General features: G+C 42.4%; 1 protein-coding gene across 2 annotated transcripts; it reads right to left on the reverse strand.

Moving 5' to 3' along the window:
• Positions 1 to 842: 842 nt before the first annotated feature.
• On the reverse strand, positions 843 to 19,193 carry LOC140194549 (E3 ubiquitin-protein ligase TRIM62-like). Of its 2 annotated transcripts, none has more exons than XM_072251766.1 (6): positions 18,945 to 19,193; positions 6,332 to 6,403; positions 5,096 to 5,329; positions 2,919 to 2,941; positions 2,551 to 2,666; positions 843 to 1,532 (listed from the first exon to the last, which is right to left on the reverse strand). In XM_072251766.1, the coding sequence occupies exons 1-6, from the start codon at positions 19,119 to 19,121 to the stop codon at positions 979 to 981; spliced, it is 1,176 nt and encodes a 391-aa protein (XP_072107867.1). In that variant the 5' UTR covers positions 19,122 to 19,193; the 3' UTR covers positions 843 to 978. The 2 variants fall into 2 exon arrangements, with proteins under 2 accessions (XP_072107867.1, XP_072107865.1); XM_072251764.1 differs by having other exon boundaries at positions 6,332 to 6,427.
• Positions 19,194 to 19,619: the final 426 nt, after the last annotated feature.

Below are 19,619 nucleotides of genomic sequence, written 5' to 3' on the forward strand. Positions count from 1 at the left end.
GTATGTCCTTCCTGTCAGCACGTGGGTTTGCACCAGTTCTAACCTACCGGTTGGTAGGTTAATTGGTCATTGTAAATTATCCTTCTAGAGTTAAGTAGGTGGTTTGCTGGGTAGTGTGGCTCATTGGGTCGGAAGGGCCTGTTCCACGTTGTATCTCTAAGTAAATAAATAAATCTCTACAAAAGCCCCCTTAACATGCTACGAGTAACCGTGAGTGACCTTTCTGACAGTTAGCTGGTTCAATTATCATTCCAATGGATGCCACATGGATTACACCAACATATCACTTCCAACTCTTTTCCCTCGTGCGTAGCTTGCTTTGACACATGGCACCTCTCCATTATTAGAGGTATTGTTTTGTCAATGGTTAGATATACAGACTGAACTGGGGACCTTGGGAGAGAGCTGTGCCCAGCAAAAGTGTTCAGTAACCCCACATCTTACCTGGATCATTCCAATGAATTTAAAATTTAGAATTTTAAAATCCAAGTTCTCTGTATCTAACAATTCCCGTTAAAGTTCTGTTAAATCTTCTTCGATATAATCCTGCACCTTGATGCAGCAATTGAAAGATTGGGGTTCAATTCCTGCTACTGTCTGTAAGGAGTCTGTACGCTCTCTCCACGGCCACGTGGCTTTGCTCCAGTTTTCTTCCACATTCCAAAAGACATACGAGCTAGCCAGAACCGTGGCAACACTTGCAAGCTGCCCCCAGCACGTGTTGGTCATTAAGCCTAACAACACATTTCACTGTATGCTTTGGTGCACATGTTTCAAATAAAGCTAATCTCACCACAATCAAGAGGAAAAGGAACTTACAAATGAGCAAGGATTAACAACACAAAAACTGCACTTTATTCTCCTCTCAGTTGTAAATTTAGTCAATACCCATTAACAATGAGCAGTGGGTCCCTCTGTTGCGATCGCAAACAGCACACACACACACTGAGAGAGATAGCATTCACTAGAACACTGCTCCTAGTGATACAAATACAATCTGAAAATGGTGAGTTGCTGGTCAGTTGAAGTCCCCTGCTCCACTATGCATGGGCTGTACAGAGGCAGAAGCTGCTCCGTGAAACATGCTCGGAAAACATGTAGTGTTTGCATGGTCTCGGCGTCCAAAAATACCACCACACCGCCCTCGTAGTCCACGTAGATACCAATTTGGCCTGGCTTGTGCTGAATTTCAAGCTCAATGTCATTCTCATCACAGGCTTCATAGCAACAGCCATACCGTAATGTCAAACACCAGATGCCTCTACTAGGCTTGTAGATGAGATCCCCGTGACGGGGTACAGAACTATAGGCGACACCAAGATCCCATTTGGTCTTATTTCTAACAATCACTTCCCAGTAGTGCTTTCCTGAGGAAATTGGTTCATTACCGAGAACGCATAGACAGGTGTCGAATCTCCCATCAGCATAAGGCACCGGCAATGCCTCACGGCGAGTTATCACTGTCCGCTGGTTTGGAGAAACTTCGAGGTGAGGATGAGAGGTCAAAGGATCAAAGGTGAAGGCTTCAGGCACTGAAAGAAAATGTAACAAAAAAATCACATCAGTAAACATGGAAGAGAGGTCATAAAGCCAACATCAGGGAAGCAAGAGATTCTCCAGGGTACACAAGTCTTGAGCAATACACACACAAAATCTGTGTGGATGGGGTGCTATGGCAGCATTGCAGTTAGTGTAACGCTGTTAAAGCTTGGGCATAGGATTTCGGATTCACTTCCAGCTCCATCTGCAATTTGTTCGTACGTCCTCTCGTGAATGCGTGGGTTTCCTCCAGATGCTCTGCTTTCCTCCCACATTCCAAAGTTAGTAGGTTAGTCATTGTAAATTGTTCTGTGATTAGGTTAAGGTTAAAATAGATGGGTTGCTGGGTGGCACGGCAAGTTGGGCCGAAAGGACCTGCTCTGGATCTCTAAATAATTAGATAAAATGTCTGAACTTCTAAATAAATAAACAAACAGTGCTGGAGGAGCTCAGCAGGGTCTCGGCCCGAAACAAACTGCAGCTTGACATTTTGTGTGTGTTGCTCAAGGAAACTTCAGAACTTTGTAAAAGTGTCCCCACAGCAGTTTATTTCAGCTATTTGAATTTGAGATGACAGATTTCCCCGTGTAACTGTTATCCAACCTTGGGCAGAGAAAGCTTGAAATCTGTGCATCACCATCTTGAGATATCGTCCAATCAAACTCAATTTACTTTCATTGGAGCTGTGTACCATGAGCATTATAGATACTGTACCACTGGCCTGGAGATCCTACAGGAATTAACTACCAGGTCATATGTCATAAAAGTCAAAGAACACTACAGCACAGAAACAAGTCCTTTGGCCCACATGGTTTGTGTTGAACTATCATTCTGCTGTCCCATCGACTTGCACCCTGACCATAAACCTCCATAATCCTCTCATCCATTATGTATCCTAATTTCTTTTAAATGTTGAGATTGAAGCTGCATTCACCAGTTCTGCAGGCACCACATCCCAGCTAATTCAATATGATCACCAGGGGCAAGAGGGGTTATAAACTGTTCTGTCACCTGTCTGAATTACTTGAAACATCTTCTTCCATACTTTGTACTGCAGTGGGCCAAGAAATTTCTCACTCTTAAAACGGACAATGGGCTCATTCACAGTTGCACTCGAGCAGCTCGATCTGTGATGAGACAAACAGCCTGTCAAGTTGACGTGGACAGAACCACAGTGAAGTATAGCAGTACAGATATTTGAGACGGGGCAAGTAGTAGTGAATGAGGAAAAAGTCAGATACAGAAGGAAATAGACAAATTGACAAAAAAATTCCCAATGGGAAAGGCAGAGGTGTACGTGAACACAAAGAGGCACAAAATCTGCAGATATAGACAGAAATAGAGAACACGAAAATGCAAATGTTTTATTTTAATCTCACCCATCAGAGGAAATATCCAGCACCTGAAACAGAGAAAAATAATTCATTTAGCCAAGTAGGAAACGAAATGTTAAAAGCTTTGTGTGCATGCCACCTCCTGATCAGTCCTTTCCTATCTTGCCCATCCCCACAGACCATTAGGACTAGGAACTCTCTGAAGCTTTAAACTGCCGAATGGGGAGGACATTTAGTACAACATACATTAGAGTACCTCAGCAGATCAGACCTAGCCTTGAATCGACAGCAAATAGATCTTACTGATGGAAGACAAAGTGTCCAGTTCCTTTCACTTCAAAAATGTTTGTGGATAATTCTAGCAAAACTAAATTTATTTCCCATTTTTATCTGACCAGAGAGAGAGAGAGATAGCATTCACTAGAATATAAAAGTAAGGATGTAATGCTGAGGCTTTAAAGTGCATTGGTCAGATCACATTTGGAGTATTGTGAGCAATTTTGGGCTCCTTTCCTTAGAAAGGATGTGCTGGCATTGGAGAAGGTCCAGAGGAGGTTTACAAGAATTAATCTGGGAATAACACAGTCAAGGTATGAGGAGTGTTTGATGTTTCTCGGCCTATACTCACTCCAGTTTAGAAGAATGATGGGGGAACTGACTCCAAGTTGCTCTGGGGATTTGGATCCAAGGACTCAATTTGGTTCAAAATGCTGTTGTTGTTGTTGTTGCTTGCTTCTATTGGTTGCATTTGTTGTGATTTTTTTCCCTCTTTCTCCATGGGCACTGGAGCTTGGTTTATTTTTTTAAAAGTGGGTTGTTTGTGACTGCCAGTAAGTAAACAAATCTCAATGTTGTATAATTTGTACATTCTTTGATAATAAATGCACTTTGAATCTTAGATCTCATTGAAACCTATTGAATATTGAAAGGCTTAGGAAGAGTGAATGTAGCGAAAATATTTCCTGTAGTGTGGGAGTCTAGGACCAGAAGGCACAGCCTCAGAATAGAAGGATGTCCCTTTAGAACAGAGATGAGAAGGAATTTCTTTAGTCAGAAGGTGGTGAATCTGTGTAATTCATTGCTACAGACAGCTGTAGAGGCCAAGTCATTGGGTATATTTAAAGCAGAGATTGACAGGTTCTTAATAAGGGTGCCAGAGGTTATGGGAGAAGGCAGGAGAATGGAGTTGAGACAGATAATAAATCAGCCATGATGGAATGAAGGAGCAGACTCAATGGGCTGGATGACCTAATTCTGATCCTGTGTCTTATGGTCTATTGAACCACAGAACTCCAACTGTCCATAGTCCATCCACAACACTCTTTGGAAGGGAATGTATGGTTATTAACCAGTGAAAATGGAAGAATTGTGGTGAATAAGCAGGATGTCGTGAAAATTGCTCAGGACACGGCCCACCACCCAAGATTTGGATATTATGCCCTCTACTTCCAAGAATAAGTCATTATATATTACTGAGCCTTGGGGACTCTGCTGTACACAGCTCTCCAGTCTGGAAAACAAGCTTTTCCTATTGATCTGTTTCCAGTTACACACAGAACAGTACAGCACAGTACAGGCAGTAAAGCCCATGATGTCGTGTCAACCCTTTAACCTTACTCAGGCAGTGTTCCACCCATGCTGCTATAGGCTCCTTTAATCCATTTGTAGATGTTGAAGTTCCAAAAGGCATCTATCAAATGCTGTTTGGATGGAACTTCCAATGCCTGCATTAACAGGATTTCCTCTATTGGCACTCTCTAATGCCAAATACAATTTGTCTTTAACAAATTCACCTGGGCTTTCCTTCTGAGAAATCAATCAGATTTTGCCTTCAATGGTGCTGTTGATCCACTCCCATTGCAAAAGCACCGTCTAACTAAACATAAAGGCAAAAAGACACAAAAAAGGTCTCCAAATATCATGAGTTAATTTTCTTCACAGAACATAACAGCACAGCATATTACAGACCTTTTTTGCCCACGATGTTGGGGCTGGTCATTTAACTCCAAGATCAATCTAACCTTTCCCTCCTACAGAGCCTTCCACTTTTCCTTCATTCAAGTGCCTATCCAAGACTTTCTTAAATGCCCCTAAAGTATCTCCCTCCATCACCACCTCTGGCCCCACTACATTCGCACCTGTCTGTGTTTAAAAAAAAAAGACTAAATTGAAGAGGCAGAAATAAATTTGTATCTTTACTCAGGCCCACAAAAAATAAACACCTTCAAGATTTCACTCAGGTTGTCAGTCTGCAGTGCTGAGTGGAGAGGCTCAGCCAGCCCAGTCAGACTTCCCACTCTCTGCAAACATTTCATCTTCAACCTGCTCAGTTCTTGCAAGATCCCCTGAGCCTCAGCAGATATCTGCTCCGTCAGAGCCTTCTCCTCTGCATCCAGGAAACGCCTCAAAGCGTCAAAATCATCTTCCACCTGGCGCTGGAGTGCATCAGCTTCTTCCTGGGGAAAAAATATGTAGAAATCTCCAGTTTATGCTCAATCTGTGTCACAGAGGCTCAATTCTACCAATTAGTCTGATATCCTTACAGCCTCTCTATTTCCCCAGTCATAATCTTAAGTCCTCTTACCCTGATGCAACTGTGACTAATTCTTACGTTTGTCCTGGCACTGATCTGCATGGACCAATAACATCATAGGTTCAATCCCTAACTTCTGCTGATATAGCTGATCTCAGCTGGGGCAAGGAAAGTGTGTTTAGTGTCTTAGCTGCTTCTAAATAATAGGAAAGTGGGGTCAAGCCAGCAACTCTACCTCATTAGGAGCTTGAGACAACTTGGTGTGTCACCAAGTTCTTCACCAATTTCTATACATGTATGATGGAAAGCATTGGCACTGGTTACATCATTGTCTGGTGTGGAGGCTCCAAAACGCAGGATCACAAGAGGCTGCAGAGACTTGTAGACTCAGCCAGATCCATCAGACGCAAACGTATCTCAGCATATGGACATCTTCCAGAGCTGGTGTATCAAGGCATCCATCAGTAAAGACCTTCACCATCCAGAACATGCTATCTTTTTGTTATTACCATTGTCGAGGTGGTACAAGGGCCTGAAGGCTCACTCAACATTTTAGGAACACCTTCTTCCCTTCAGCCATTGGATTTCTGAAGAGTCCAAGAACCCATGAATGCTATTTCACTATTTATATGTTTTTGTAACTTATCGTAATTTTTCTTTGCACTGTCCTGCGGCTGCAAAACAAATTTCATGACATATACCAGTGATGATAAACTCTGATTCTGAATTCCAGTCCTGATCACTCATAAGTTACTTTTGCAGAAAAAAAATTGAGGGACTGTTCAGCACTTACAGTCTCAATTTCTGAGGTCAATATGAAATTTGAGCCACACATTAGATAGGAGTGTGGCTTGCACACCCAGTGGCTGTCCTACTCAGGAGAGGACGGGAAGAGAACCTATTCTATTCTCGCAGAATTCCTTACCTTGGTTTTGGTCACACTTCGCTCAATCTCTTCCAATCTTAAGTTTTGCTCCAAACATTTGGATTCCAAATCCTTTGAACACACAGACAGCAATTCCTGAGTAGTAATTAAAAAACAATGACATTGTTGTTGAAAAAGGTGAATATTGAGAAAGTGTCAGAGACAATAACAGAAAGGCAGGCCAGGTTTCATTGCGGCATCGTCTTGTGTAAAACAACTAAAAAGACCTAAATATTCCATCCAGACTGGGCAGTGTTATCTGAACTCTTTCCACCTACATGCAAAGTTAAAATTCCAGAGAAAAATGGCCAATCGCTTAAGGCACCTACATGTGATCTGCATTGGAACTGGAACCACTTGAGGTGCTTTGAGTAGAAATGGTCTGCTGTGTCCTTTAAGCAGTATGATACTAATTAATTAAACTAATTTGGCAGGGGGATGGGAACCACAGTGATAGGGCTGAGGATGCAGCATGTGGTATACAGGTATGCGTCGCTTAACGTCCACGATACATTCTGTGAAATCAGACGTTATGTGATTTGGACATTGTGTGAACACATTATATACTTAGCAAACCTATATGGAGTACTGTAGTATACCTGTATTGACTAAATAGCCAAGAACTTACACTAAAACTGTATACTGTACACTATAATACATACACTATAATTTTTCATTTCATTTTAAACTTAATTTTTTTCACTTTTTAAACTTTTATGTAAACACTTTCTTAGCCTATATCACACAATTTATCAATATCGTGGTTTGGTCCCGCTTTTTCTTTAATCAATTTGAACAAGCTCTGTGCTTTAGCAGTGATTGTCAATGTGCTGAGAGGGATTCTCTTTTGTGTTTGGTCCTCAATCCATGTCATTAGCAATTTCTCCATATCCGATATAGGTCCCTCTCGCATTTTCTTGAGCCTTGTAGTTTTCAATGAAGCCAATCCTTTAACAACTTCCAGAATTTTTTCTTCGTTTTTCAGGATTGTCGTGATTGTCGAGTGCGACATGCCTAAATCTCCAGCAATAGCATTCACTGGTTTTCCACCTTCATATTTTTTAATAACCTTTTTGTTTCACTTCCAAATCAATACTTTTCCTTTGCCTCTTGCTGCTGCTGTCACTAGGAGTGGTTTTGCTGCGTTTGGAAGCCATGATGCACTTTATGGTAATATTTTCGAAAGAAAATTAAACAGAGAGACAACGCTACTACACTCAAGAGACGCACGATACATGAGGTTGGTTATGTCCGTTACGTCACATTCTCCGATCAGGACTACGGACGCATATGCGGTCGGACGTTGTCCAAATGGACATAAAGCGGCGCACACCTGTATAACTAGATGAAATGTGTAGTGAGACTCTGAGTAAGGACAGGCAGATGATAGGGTAAAATTAGAGTCAGTGGGATGAGTTGAAGTGCAACATGGGGGCAAAATTGGAAAGGGTGATGAAAACAGGAATGAAAGTACTATATCTGAATGCACAGATTTTATGGAACCAAGTTGATCAGTGATTCCCAATGGTGTCCAAAGGGGATGCTAGGGGAAACAGAAGTCGTCTAGGGGCATTCAAGATTTTTGGGAGGGGTGGTAAGGAACACCCTAACTTCAGGCACGAGACCTGACCAATCGTTAGTAGAGCAAGCTCTTCCAAAATGAAAAGATGAAGCACCGGAACTCAGGAAGAACCATTGCTCTGGAAGCTGTAAGCACTCGTCAATACAACATGTCTGAAACTCGGCAATCTCATCTGACATTACCAACTAAATGGACATTATTGGGAATGCAAAAACTAGCAACCACAGTGCTCAACAGTTCCCCTTGACTCACGGCATGGAATGAGCTCATGCAATTTAACAATTGGTAAGTCTCTGAACTTTCTCATCATATCTACAGAAAACACAATGATACAGCGCAGGCTAGAAGCAAATGGTGAAAGAGAACCAATCAGTGAATCTGCCGATTCCAAAGATTTCTCTTGAGGTGTTCAAAGCGACTTCAGCTTCAGATGTGTGGTCAAGAACCATCTTTGGGGATTATGAGACATTACGAGCTCTAACTGGATCTTGTAACTAATTGTGCTAACTGGAATAATATGAAGGTAGCTTGCTGAACACCAGCTCTATCCTGACTAACATTCAGATTCCAACCTGAATCCTTGTCAAAGTAATTTTCGCTGCTCTGATCGTCTTCATCTTCGCCTTGCCATTCCTTTGCATGCTGCTACCATCGTTCCGTTCGTGTCAACTCGCTGCCGTCATCAATATCCGATAAGCATTCCCAGTTTGTGTTAATTTTTAATTTCAATTTAGCCTGGTTAATGATGGATAAATACGCACAGCGCGATCTCTAGCAGTCTGAAGGTGGTGAAGCCTTGAATTTTAATCCTGCTAAGGAACAGAAACTACAGAAAAGTGCATCAATACAATGTTACATACCTGGAGTATGGTCTTATTCCACTCCTGTCAGATTAGCGACACCCGATGTGTCTTATTAATAATACTGTAGTGTTTAATGAAGCCTTTCACAGATGGTGATTTGCAAGAGTACGGCTTAAATTTGCAGTCACCGAAGGATTTTCAGAATCGATTCAAGGGTTTGAACGATCTGTAAATTCCAGACTGGGTAATTAACCCATTTCTTTGTAAGGTGGAAGAACAAGACGAGAGCTTGAAAGAAGGATAATAAACCTGATGCTGATTCTGAATTCAGAATGATGAAGAAGCAAAAATGTTTTTCAAATATGTCATACGAACTTTCATGGTCTTCGGAAAAGAGACAAACTGCTCTTCATTCCATTTCCATCATCCTACCTTGTTCAAAGAAGCTTCAGTGCAATGAACTTCATATTCACAAAAAACAGAAACTGCTTGGACATTGTTACACTTGGGGACTTAAGGCTTTTGCTGTCACAACCTGAATCAGATATTTCAACTCTTGTTAAAAACCATAAGGTCAAGGATCACATTGATATTGAAACTGCTATACAGCGCAAAAAAACTGCTGTACAAGCCATTCAATCCAGGAATCATTTTCGTGTACTTCCTTTGGACCCTCTCCAGTTTTAGCAAATCCTTTCAAAGATAAGGCACACAAACCTGTTCTCCAACTGAGGTTTCACCAGTGCCTTATAAAGCCTCAATATTACATCCTTGCTTTTATATTCTAGTCTTCTTGAAATGAATGCTAACATTGCATTTGCCTTCCTCTCTCCTTCCTCAAAACTACCTGCCCCTCCAGCTAGTGTCATATTATCTGCAAACTTTGTAACAAAGCCATCAATTCCATCATCAAAATCAATAACAGATAACATAAAAATTATCATCCCTAACACAGACTCATTGGAACACCAGTCAGCAAAGGCTCCCTTTATTCCCACTCTTAGCCTCCCGCAAACCAACCACTGCTTTATCCATGCTAGAATCTTCCCATAACACTATGGGCTTGTAGCTTGTTAAGCAGCCTCATGTGTGGCACATTGTCAAAGTCCTTCTGAAAATCCAAGTACATAACATCACCTGATTCTCCTTTGCCTATCCTGAATTCCAACAGATTTGTTACGCAATATTTTCCCTTGAGGAAACCATGCTGACTACAGCCTGTTTTATCATTTGCCTCCAAGTACCCGGAGACCTCATCTGGCATAATCAACTCCAACATCTTCCCAACCACTGAGGCCAGAATAACTGGCCTATAGTTTCCTTTCTTCCGCCTCTCTCCCTTCTTGAAGAGTGGAGATACGTTTTCATCCAGAATCATTCCAGAATCTAGTGATTCTTGAACATTACTATTGCCTCCACGATCTCTTCAGCTATCTCCTTCAGAATCCTGAGGTGTACACCATCTGGTTCAGCTGACTTATCTACCTGCAGACCTATCAGTTTCCCCAAGAACCTTTTCTCTGGTAATGGTAACTGTGCCCCTTGACACCTGGAACTTCCACCATACACAGTAAAGACTGATGCAAAATAATTATCCAATTTGTTTGCTATTTCGTTGTCCCCATTACTTCCTTTGCAGCATCGTTTTCCAGTGGTCTGATATCCGCTGTTGCCTCTCTTTTACATTTAGGTATCTGAAGAAACTTTTGGTATCTTCTTTAATATCATTGGCTAGCTTAATTTCATATTCCATCTTTACCTTCTTAATGGCTTTTTTTTTAAAAAAGATTTCTTCTGTTGGTTTTTAAAAACTTCCCAATCCTCTAGCTTCCCACTAATTTTTGCTCTATTATATGATCTCTCTTTGACTTTTATGTTGGTTTTGACCTCTCTTGTTAGTCATGGCTGTTGTCTTCTTTCTTTTATAATACTTCTTCCTCTTTGGGATATACACATACTGTGCCATCCGAATTGCTTCCGGAAATTACAGACATTGCTGTTCTGCTGTCAACCCTGCCAGTGTTCTTTACCAAACAACTCTGGCCAACTCCTCTCTCATGGTTCTAATTTCCTTACTCCACTATAATACTGATACGTCTGACTTTACCTTCTCCTTCTCAAATTTCAGGGTGAACTCGATCATATTACAATCACTTTCCCCTAAGGGTTCTTTTACCTTAAGCTGTCTAATCAATCCAGAATAGCTGGTCCACTAGAAATTATCCATCCTGTAATCTAGCACCAACCTGATTTTCCCTATTTACCTGCATATTGAAATCCCGCCACGACTATTGCAACATTGCCCTTTTGGCATGCATTTTTAATCTCCTGTTATCATTTGTGGGCTACATCCTTACTACTGTTTTGGGATCTGGATACAACTCCCATCATAGTTTTTACCCTTAGAATTCCTTAGCTCTATCCACAATAATTCAACACCGTCCGACCACATGTCACCTCTTTCTAATGATTTGATTTAATTTTTTAACAACAGAGCAATACCGCCCCCTCTGCCTTCCTGCCTATGCTTTCGATGCAATGTGTCTCCTTGGACATTAAGCTCCCAGCTATAGTCTTTCAGCCATAATTCAGTAGTGCCTACAACATCATACCTTCCAATCTGCAACTGCACTACAAATTCATTTACCTTATTCCATATACTGTGTGCATTCAGATATTGTATTCAGTCCTGTATTCACCCTTTTCAATTTTGTCTGCCTTTTAAGTTGCAACTCAAACTGCAATTTTGCTGTATCCACAGCCATTCCTCTACAGATTGTCTCTGTTTGCAAACCTGCTACCTCATCTTCAGCACTATTACCCGCCTTTCCTAAGATACTTCCTACAGCTCAGGACACTAGTCGCACCATGCTCAACCTCTTGATTCCTGACTTAGTCTGAGGTCTTAACAACACCTGCCACCACAGCCTCTCCTCTAACTGTTCTGGCACTCCACTTCCCATCCCCCTGCAACTCTAGTTTAAATCTCACCCTGCAACATTAACAAACATTCCTGCTAGGATATTAGTTCCCCTCCAATTTAGGTGCAAATCATCCTTTCTGTACAGGTCCCACCTTCCCTGGAAGAAAGCCCAATGATCCAAAAATCTTATGCCTTTCCTCCTGCACTAACTCCTTAGCCACGTATTAAACCGCATAATTTCCCCAGTTCTGGCCTCACTAGCACATGGCATGGGTAGCAATCCTGAGATCACAACACTGGAGGTCCTGCCTTTTAACATAGCACCTAACTCCCTAAACAGAACCTCACCCACTCAACCTACCCATCTCATTGGTACTTACATGGACCATGACTTCTGGCTATTTACCCTCTCATTTAAGAATGCTGAAGACTTGATCCGAGATATCCCCGACACCCGGGAGGTAGTATACCATCCAGGAATCTCGTTGTTGCCCACAGAACCTCCTGTCCATTCCCCTAACTAATAAATCCCCTATCACTACAGCACGCCTCTTCTGCATCCTTTTTTGCCGAGTCACAGAGGCAAACCCAGTGCCAGAGACAAAACCACTGTGACTTTCCTCTGTTAGATCATTCCTTACCCCCCCCCACCCACAGCATCCGAAGTGATACACCTGTTGTTGAGTGGGATGGCCACGACAGTATTCTGCACTGGATCCTTAACCCCTTTCCTCTTCCTGACTGTCATCCAGTTTCCTGTGTCCTGCACCAAAGGTGAACTACCTCTCCTTATGTTTTATCTATCACCCCTTTAGCCTCCCAAATGACCCAGAGTTCATCCAGTTCCAGCTCCAACTCCTTAATGTGGATTTTTAGGAGCTGCAGCTGGATGCACTCCTCGCAGTTGTAGTCATCAGGGACACTGGAGGTCTCCCTGCCTTCCTGCATCCCGCAAGAGGAGCATTTCACTATCCTGCCTGGCATGTCTACTGATCTAACTGAGCAGATATAAAGAACAGAAGGAAAAAAAACTTGGTTTTCTTTCTCCGAGTGAAGCCTCGAAGAGCTAAAGCCTTAAGATCACCACTTTGACTTATGCCTACTCTGGTGATGGCCGCTGTGCTTGCCCCTGCCTTCCTTAATTTGCTCTTGTGAATCAATCCCAAACGCTGATTGGCTGCTGGTCAAAACTATATTATGCTGCAGTGACCTACTCCTGCCTTTTAGCCTCGGGCAGCAGACCTGACTGGAGTCTGCTCCTCTCCAAACTTCCGATGTCCGGACTGGTTGCTGATCAAAGCTCTAGCCTACAGAACTGCCACTCACTGGATGTTTTTTGTTTACCTCACCATTCCATAAAACCTATAGAGACTGTTGTGTGAAAATCTCAGGAGATTAGCTCTTTCGGAGATATTCAAAACACTGTGTCTGGCACCAACAATCATTTCACAATCAAATTCACTTAGATCATATTTCTACCCCATTCTGATGTTTGGTCAGAACAACAACTGAACCTCTTGACATTGTCTGCATTCTTTATGTATTGAATTGCTGCCACATAATTGGCTGATTAGATATTTGCATTAATGAGGTTTGTAGCTGTACCAAATAAAGTGGCTACTAAGTGCATACTAACTACTAGACACATTCTTAAATCTTTGCTGGATCAGTATCCTGTTCTCGCTTGCTCAATGTCATCATGGGAGCTTCCTGGGCAGTCTGACTGTAGTGCTCCAGGGACAAGATCTCCCAAACCTTAGCAGGTCAGGTGCAGACAGCCCATGCCCACTGGGCACAAGAAGAGGTGGTTGTAGAGTTTATGGCATGGTGAAGATCATGTCTATGGTACCTCTAGACAGATTCAGGAAGCAGCACTTTGCTCATTGTATGGAGAGGATCTGAGGGTGGATTTGGACAAAGAACGGGAAAAAAATCATTGAAATTACTAATTAGTTTAGCACACATTGTGGACCAAATAGCGTGTTGCTGTGCTGTATGAGTCTTCCTGTTGTCTGCTACAAGGGAAGAACCACTTCTGATTTGGAGGTTGTCTTTCCCCATGGCAGACAGCACAAATTACAGTGAGGTAATCACCATCAATTAGATCAATTCTTTAAAATGCTTTTTTGTAATTTGCACATTGCTGGCAGGGCCACCAATTATTGTCCAAATTGTCCCTGAGGTGGCAATGAAAAGATTTTTAAAAAATAGCTTTATTTGCCACATGTTCATAAAACATCGAAACATACAGCGAAATGCATTGTGTCAACAACCAACATACTCTGAGGAGCAGCCTATCACGACAGTTCTGGTACTGACATGGCATGCCCCTAACTTACATCTTTGGAATGTGGGAGGAAACTGAAGCACAGGAAGAAACCCCTGCAGTCGTGGGAGAACGTAGAAACTCCTTAAAGACTGCAGCGGGAATCAAACTCCTTTTGCTGGTACTATAAAGCTCTACATTACCTGACACCAAAGAGCTGCTTTCTTAGCCCTTAAGACATAGGAATACAATTAGGCCATTTGGTCCATTGAGCCTGCTGTACCAATCAATGGTGGCTATTTATTTACCTCTCAATCGCATTATCCTCCCTTCTCTATCCATAATCTTTGACACACTTACTAATCAAGAACTTATCAACCTCCACTTTAAATATACCCAATAATTTGATCTCCATTGTCATCTGTGGCAATAGATTCCACAAGCTCACCATCTTCTGGCTTAGGAAATTAACACTTTGTCTCTGTTTCAAAGGGACATCCTTCTATTATGAGATGATGTCCTCTGGTCCCAGACTCACCCAATTGGAAACATTCTCTCCACATCCACTCTTTCAATATTCAGTAGGTTTCAATGAGATTGCACCTCTCATTATCCTAAACTCTGATGAATACAGGCCAAGAATCATCAAGTGCTCCTCAAGCATTCCCAGATCATTCTCATAAGCATCCTCTGGACCCTCTCCAATGGCAGCACATCCTTTCTCAGAAATGGAGCCCAAAACTGCTCACAATATCCCAAGTGCGGTGTGGTCAGGCCATTGCCTTGAATTACTCTGGGCCTTCAGCTGAATATATGCCAGACTGCTGCTATGTAGGGAATTCCAACATTTAGAACCAGTGCTGATGAAACAACAACTACAAACTTCCAAGTCAGGATGGTGCATGACTTGGAGGGGAAGCTGCAAGTGGTATTGCTTCTGTGCACCTGATGCCCTGAACCTTTTTGGTGGTAGAGATCAGAGATGTGGGAGGTACTGTCAAAATAACCAGGGTTGTAACTGTGATAATATTTCATAGATGGCACAGGTTGCCAGTGGTGAAGGGAGATGACAGTGAGAGTTAATGGGCTGCTCTGTTTTGGATGGAGTTATTTTATGTTACTGTCGGATTTGTGCTTATTCAGACAAAAAGTCAATATTCCTTCCCACTTCTTGCAGATGGTACAAAGAGAATAACTTGCCATAGCATAGTCAGCCTCTGAACTGCTCCAGAGGCCGTGATATTTCCAGGACTGGTCCAGTATTTTTAAAAAATTTTTCTAGTTGAATTTATTGTCAGTAGTGACCCCTCAGCACATAGATGTGTAATGACTCTGATGAAAACATCAGGCATAGGTGCGAGACTCTCCCTTCTTGCTAATGGTCATTGCTTGGTAAATGTGCAGCACCAATGTTCTTGCCCTTTACAAGCCATGTCGGAATGTCGTGGAGAACTTTTTGTACATGGACGTAATTTTTTTTTTTCCATTTGCTGTGGTGTTTAACATAGTCAAGTCTCTGGCACCCCTGGGTTCTTAGGTATGTCTCGCTCTTCCTATATCACAAAGATGTAAGAAGTGCTTTTTGAAAAAAATCATGAGAATTTCTGCACAGACACCATCGTTAAAATCAGCACATAATTGCTTTTGAGTGCAAGATCAAATGCCTCTCCATTTTCCATACTGTACTTCAAAAAGAAATGGGAGAATGAAAAACTAAAGAAGACAGGAAAAAAGGCAAAGAACCTACTGAAAGATGGATAATTATTTTTCTTTCACATAGTCTACACCTTTGGAATCATAGTCATAGAAAAGTACAGTCCATCTGATCCATGCTGAAACTATTCAAACTGCCTACTCCCATTGACTTGCACCACGATCATAACCCTCCATACCTGTACCATCCATGTACCTATCCAATCTTCGCTTAAACATTGAAATCGAGCTTGCATGCACCGCGTGCTGGCAACTCATTCCACACTCTCACAACCCTCTGAGTGAAGAAGTTTCCCCTCACATTCCCCTTAAACTGAGTCCTGCCAAATGGTTTCAGCCTGAAACGTCGACTGTACTTTTTTCCACAGATACTGCCTGGCCTACAGAGTTCCTCCAGCATTTGCTCAGATTTCCACATCTGCAGATTTTCTGTTGTTTCCACTTAAACTTTTCACCTTTCACCATAAACGCATAACCTCTGGCTGTAGTTCCACCCAACATCAGTGGAAAGAGCCTGCTTTCATATACCCTATCTATACCCCTCATCATTTTGTATAACTATCAAATCTCCTCTCAGTCTTCTACGTCCTAAGGAATAAAGTCCTAACTGATTCAATCTTTCCTTATAACTCAGGTCCTCCAGATCCAGCAACATGCCTGTAATTTTCTCTGTACTCTTTCAACCTTATTTACATCCATCCTGTAGGTACTTGAACAAAACTGCACACAATACTCCAAATTAGGCCTTACCAATATCTTGTACAACTTCAACATAACTTCATCCCATCTTCTGTTCTCAATACTATGAAGATATGAAGATCAATGTGCCAAAAACTTTCTTCATAATCCTACTTACCAATGATGCCACTTTCAATGAATTATGGACCTGTATTTCCAGATCCCTTGTTTAATAACACTCCTCAGTGCCCTACAGTTGACTTTGTAAGACCCACCCTGGTTGGTCCTATTGAAGTGTAACACCTCACATTTGTCTGCATTAAATTCCATCTGCCACTTTTTCAGTCCATTTTCCCAGCTGATCCAGATTCCTCTGCAAGCTATAATAGCCTTCCTCACCGTCCACTACATCCCCAATCTTTGTGTCATCTGCAAACGTGCTGATCTAGTTAACCACATTATCATTCACATTGTTGGTATAGATGGCAAACAGCAATGGACCCAGCACCGATCCCTGCAGCACTCCACGAGTCACAGGCCTCCAGTCAGTGAGGCAACCATCTACTACCACTCTCTAGCTTCTCTCTCAAAGCCAAAGTCTAATCCAGTTTACTAACTCATCTTGAATGCTGAGCGACTGGATCTTCTTGACCAACCTCCCATGCAGGACCCTATCAAATGCCTTGCTGAAGTCTGTGCAGACAACATTCACTTCACACATCAAAGGTGCTGGTGAATGCAGTAGGCCAGGCAGCATCTCTAGGAAGAGGTAGTCGACATTTCAGGCCGAGACCCTTCGTCAGGATGAAGGGTCTCGGCCTGAAACGTCGACCGTATCTCTTCCTAGAGATGCTGCCTGGCCTGCTGCGTTCACCAGCAACTTTGATGTGTGTTGCTTGAATTTCCAGCATCTGCAGAATTCCTCGTGTTAACATTCACTTCATCTTTTTTCCTGGTAACTTACTCAAAAAAAAACTCTGAGATCAGTTAGACATGACCTACCATGCACAAAGCCATGCTGACTATCCTTAATCAGTCCATGAATATCTAAGTACTTATATATCCGATCCCTTAACTTTCCCATTACTGATGTCAGACTCTACAGGCCTATAATTTCCTGGTTTATGTTTACAGCCTTTCTTAATCAGTGGAATAACATTATCCATCCTCCAATCTTCTGGTACTTCTCCCGTTGCTAAGAAAGATTAATTATCTCTGCTAAGGCCTCCGCCTACGGTCAGGTCCGAGGGACCACCTTGTCAGCCTCTGGAGATTTAGCCACCCTGATTTACCTCAGGACTGCAAACACCTCCTCTTCTGTAATCTGTAAGGGGTCTATGAAGTTGATGCTGCCTTGCCACACTTCTATAAACTCTGTGAGTAAATAAAGATGCAAAAAAAAAATTAAAAGACCTCCCCCATCTGTTTTGGCTCTACACATGGATTCCAATTTTGATCTTCCAGAGCATCAATATTGTCCCTTGCAAACCTTTTGCTCTTAACATATCTGTAGAATCCCTTAGGATTCTCTTTCACCTTGTCTGCAGGGGCAACTTCATGCCTTCTTTGAGCTCTTCTGATTTCCTTTTTAAGTGTTCTCTTGCACTTCCTGTACTCCATAAGCATCTCATTTGTTCCTATCTGCCTATGGCACTTTTTTTTCTTAGCCAGGGTCCTAATCTCCCTTGAAAACCAAGGTTCCCTACACTTATTATTGTTACTTTTTCATCTGACTGGTTTTGTACTCTCAAAATTTCACTTTTGAAGGCCTTCCACTTACCAAGTACACCTTTGCCAGAAAACAGCCCCACCTAATCCAGATCATGCCTGACACCATCAAAATTGGCCTATCTCCAATTTAGAATCTCAACCAGCAGTCTAGACCTGTTTTTTTTTGCATATTTTGAAACTAATGGCATTATGATCATTGTGATCAAAGTGTTCCCCTACACAAAATTCTTTCATCTGCCCTGTCTCAGTCCCAAATAGCAAATCAAGTATTGCACACTCTCTCGTTGGGACTTCTACATACTGATTAAGGAAACTTTCCTGAACACATTTGATAAACTCTATCCCATTTAGTCCTTTCACAGTATGGGAGTCCCAGTCAGTATGTGGAAAGTTAAAATCACCTACTATAATAAGCTTATGGCAACTCTGCAAATTTGTTCCTCCAAATTCCTCGGATTGTTGGTGGTCTGTAATATAGCCCCATTAACGTGGTCATACCTTTCTTATTGCTCAGTCCCACCCATAACGCCTCACTAGAGGAGTTCTTCTGTGTCTTGATGGAGCACTGCCGTGACATTATCCCTGAGAAGTAATCCCTCCTGCTCTAACACGTCTAAATCAACGGAACCCCGGAATACTGAGCTGCCAATCCTGCCCCTCCTGCAACCAAGTATCATTAATGGCTACAATATCATAAATCCAGGTGTTGATCCATGATCCATGCCCTGGGCTCATCCACCTTCTACGATACTTCCCGCACTTTCTGCGGAGCGCCTTTTCGCATTAAGAATTATATCACCAGGGCGGAATTTAAAGCCACTGTCACATCGTTCCCACTTTCAACGCCATTCATTCATTGTATTTCACGTACTTAGGACGCGATTAAAGCACTGAATAAACTCACAGGCGCTCTGTACCTTCAGCTCACTTAATGCCTCAGCCACTGGAACCACGGGATGCTCTCGGTGCGATCCCAGGATCACGCACTTGCTGCAAACTCTCAGCTTCTCCTGCTTGCAGAAGTACGCTAGCTTCTTGCCATGCTCGGCACACCTCCCCACTCCCGCCTCGGCCGCACCGGCACTCGCCTCCATCCTTCACCTCTGTCGACAACCGCAAACACTTTCGAAGTTCCCTTTCTTGGAGGGAGAAGTCACCCCTTTGGCGCCTCAATGCGGAAGAGGTCTTCTTCTTAGGAAAGTCCCGCCTTATTATTTAATCGACAGCAGAGCCAACCAACCAGAAATCAATTGATGAGACGCTAGAAAAAAGTTACCGATATCAAGAGATGAAAGCTGTCCAAACTTCCCCCCTCAATCTACGAGGTATCATTTTTCTGTTCCCAAACGGTAGATTATCTAATCATCTTTCAATACGGCTGCACTGAGTGAATGAGTTTGATTTCTCTCAAATATTAAATTAACCACCAGTCAAAATAACCGGGTTGTTCAGTTAGACAGATGCTGAAATCTGCAGGAAGTGCCGGATGAACTCAGTGGGTTAGGTAGTCCTAATGAAGGGTCTCGACCCGAAACGTCCACTCTCCTTCTCTGCCCCACCCCCCCACTGAATTCGTCCGGCGCTTTGATTTT

This window comes from Mobula birostris, chromosome 3, assembly GCF_030028105.1.
Source record: "Mobula birostris isolate sMobBir1 chromosome 3, sMobBir1.hap1, whole genome shotgun sequence".
NCBI classification, from domain to species: Eukaryota; Metazoa; Chordata; class Chondrichthyes; order Myliobatiformes; family Myliobatidae; genus Mobula; species Mobula birostris.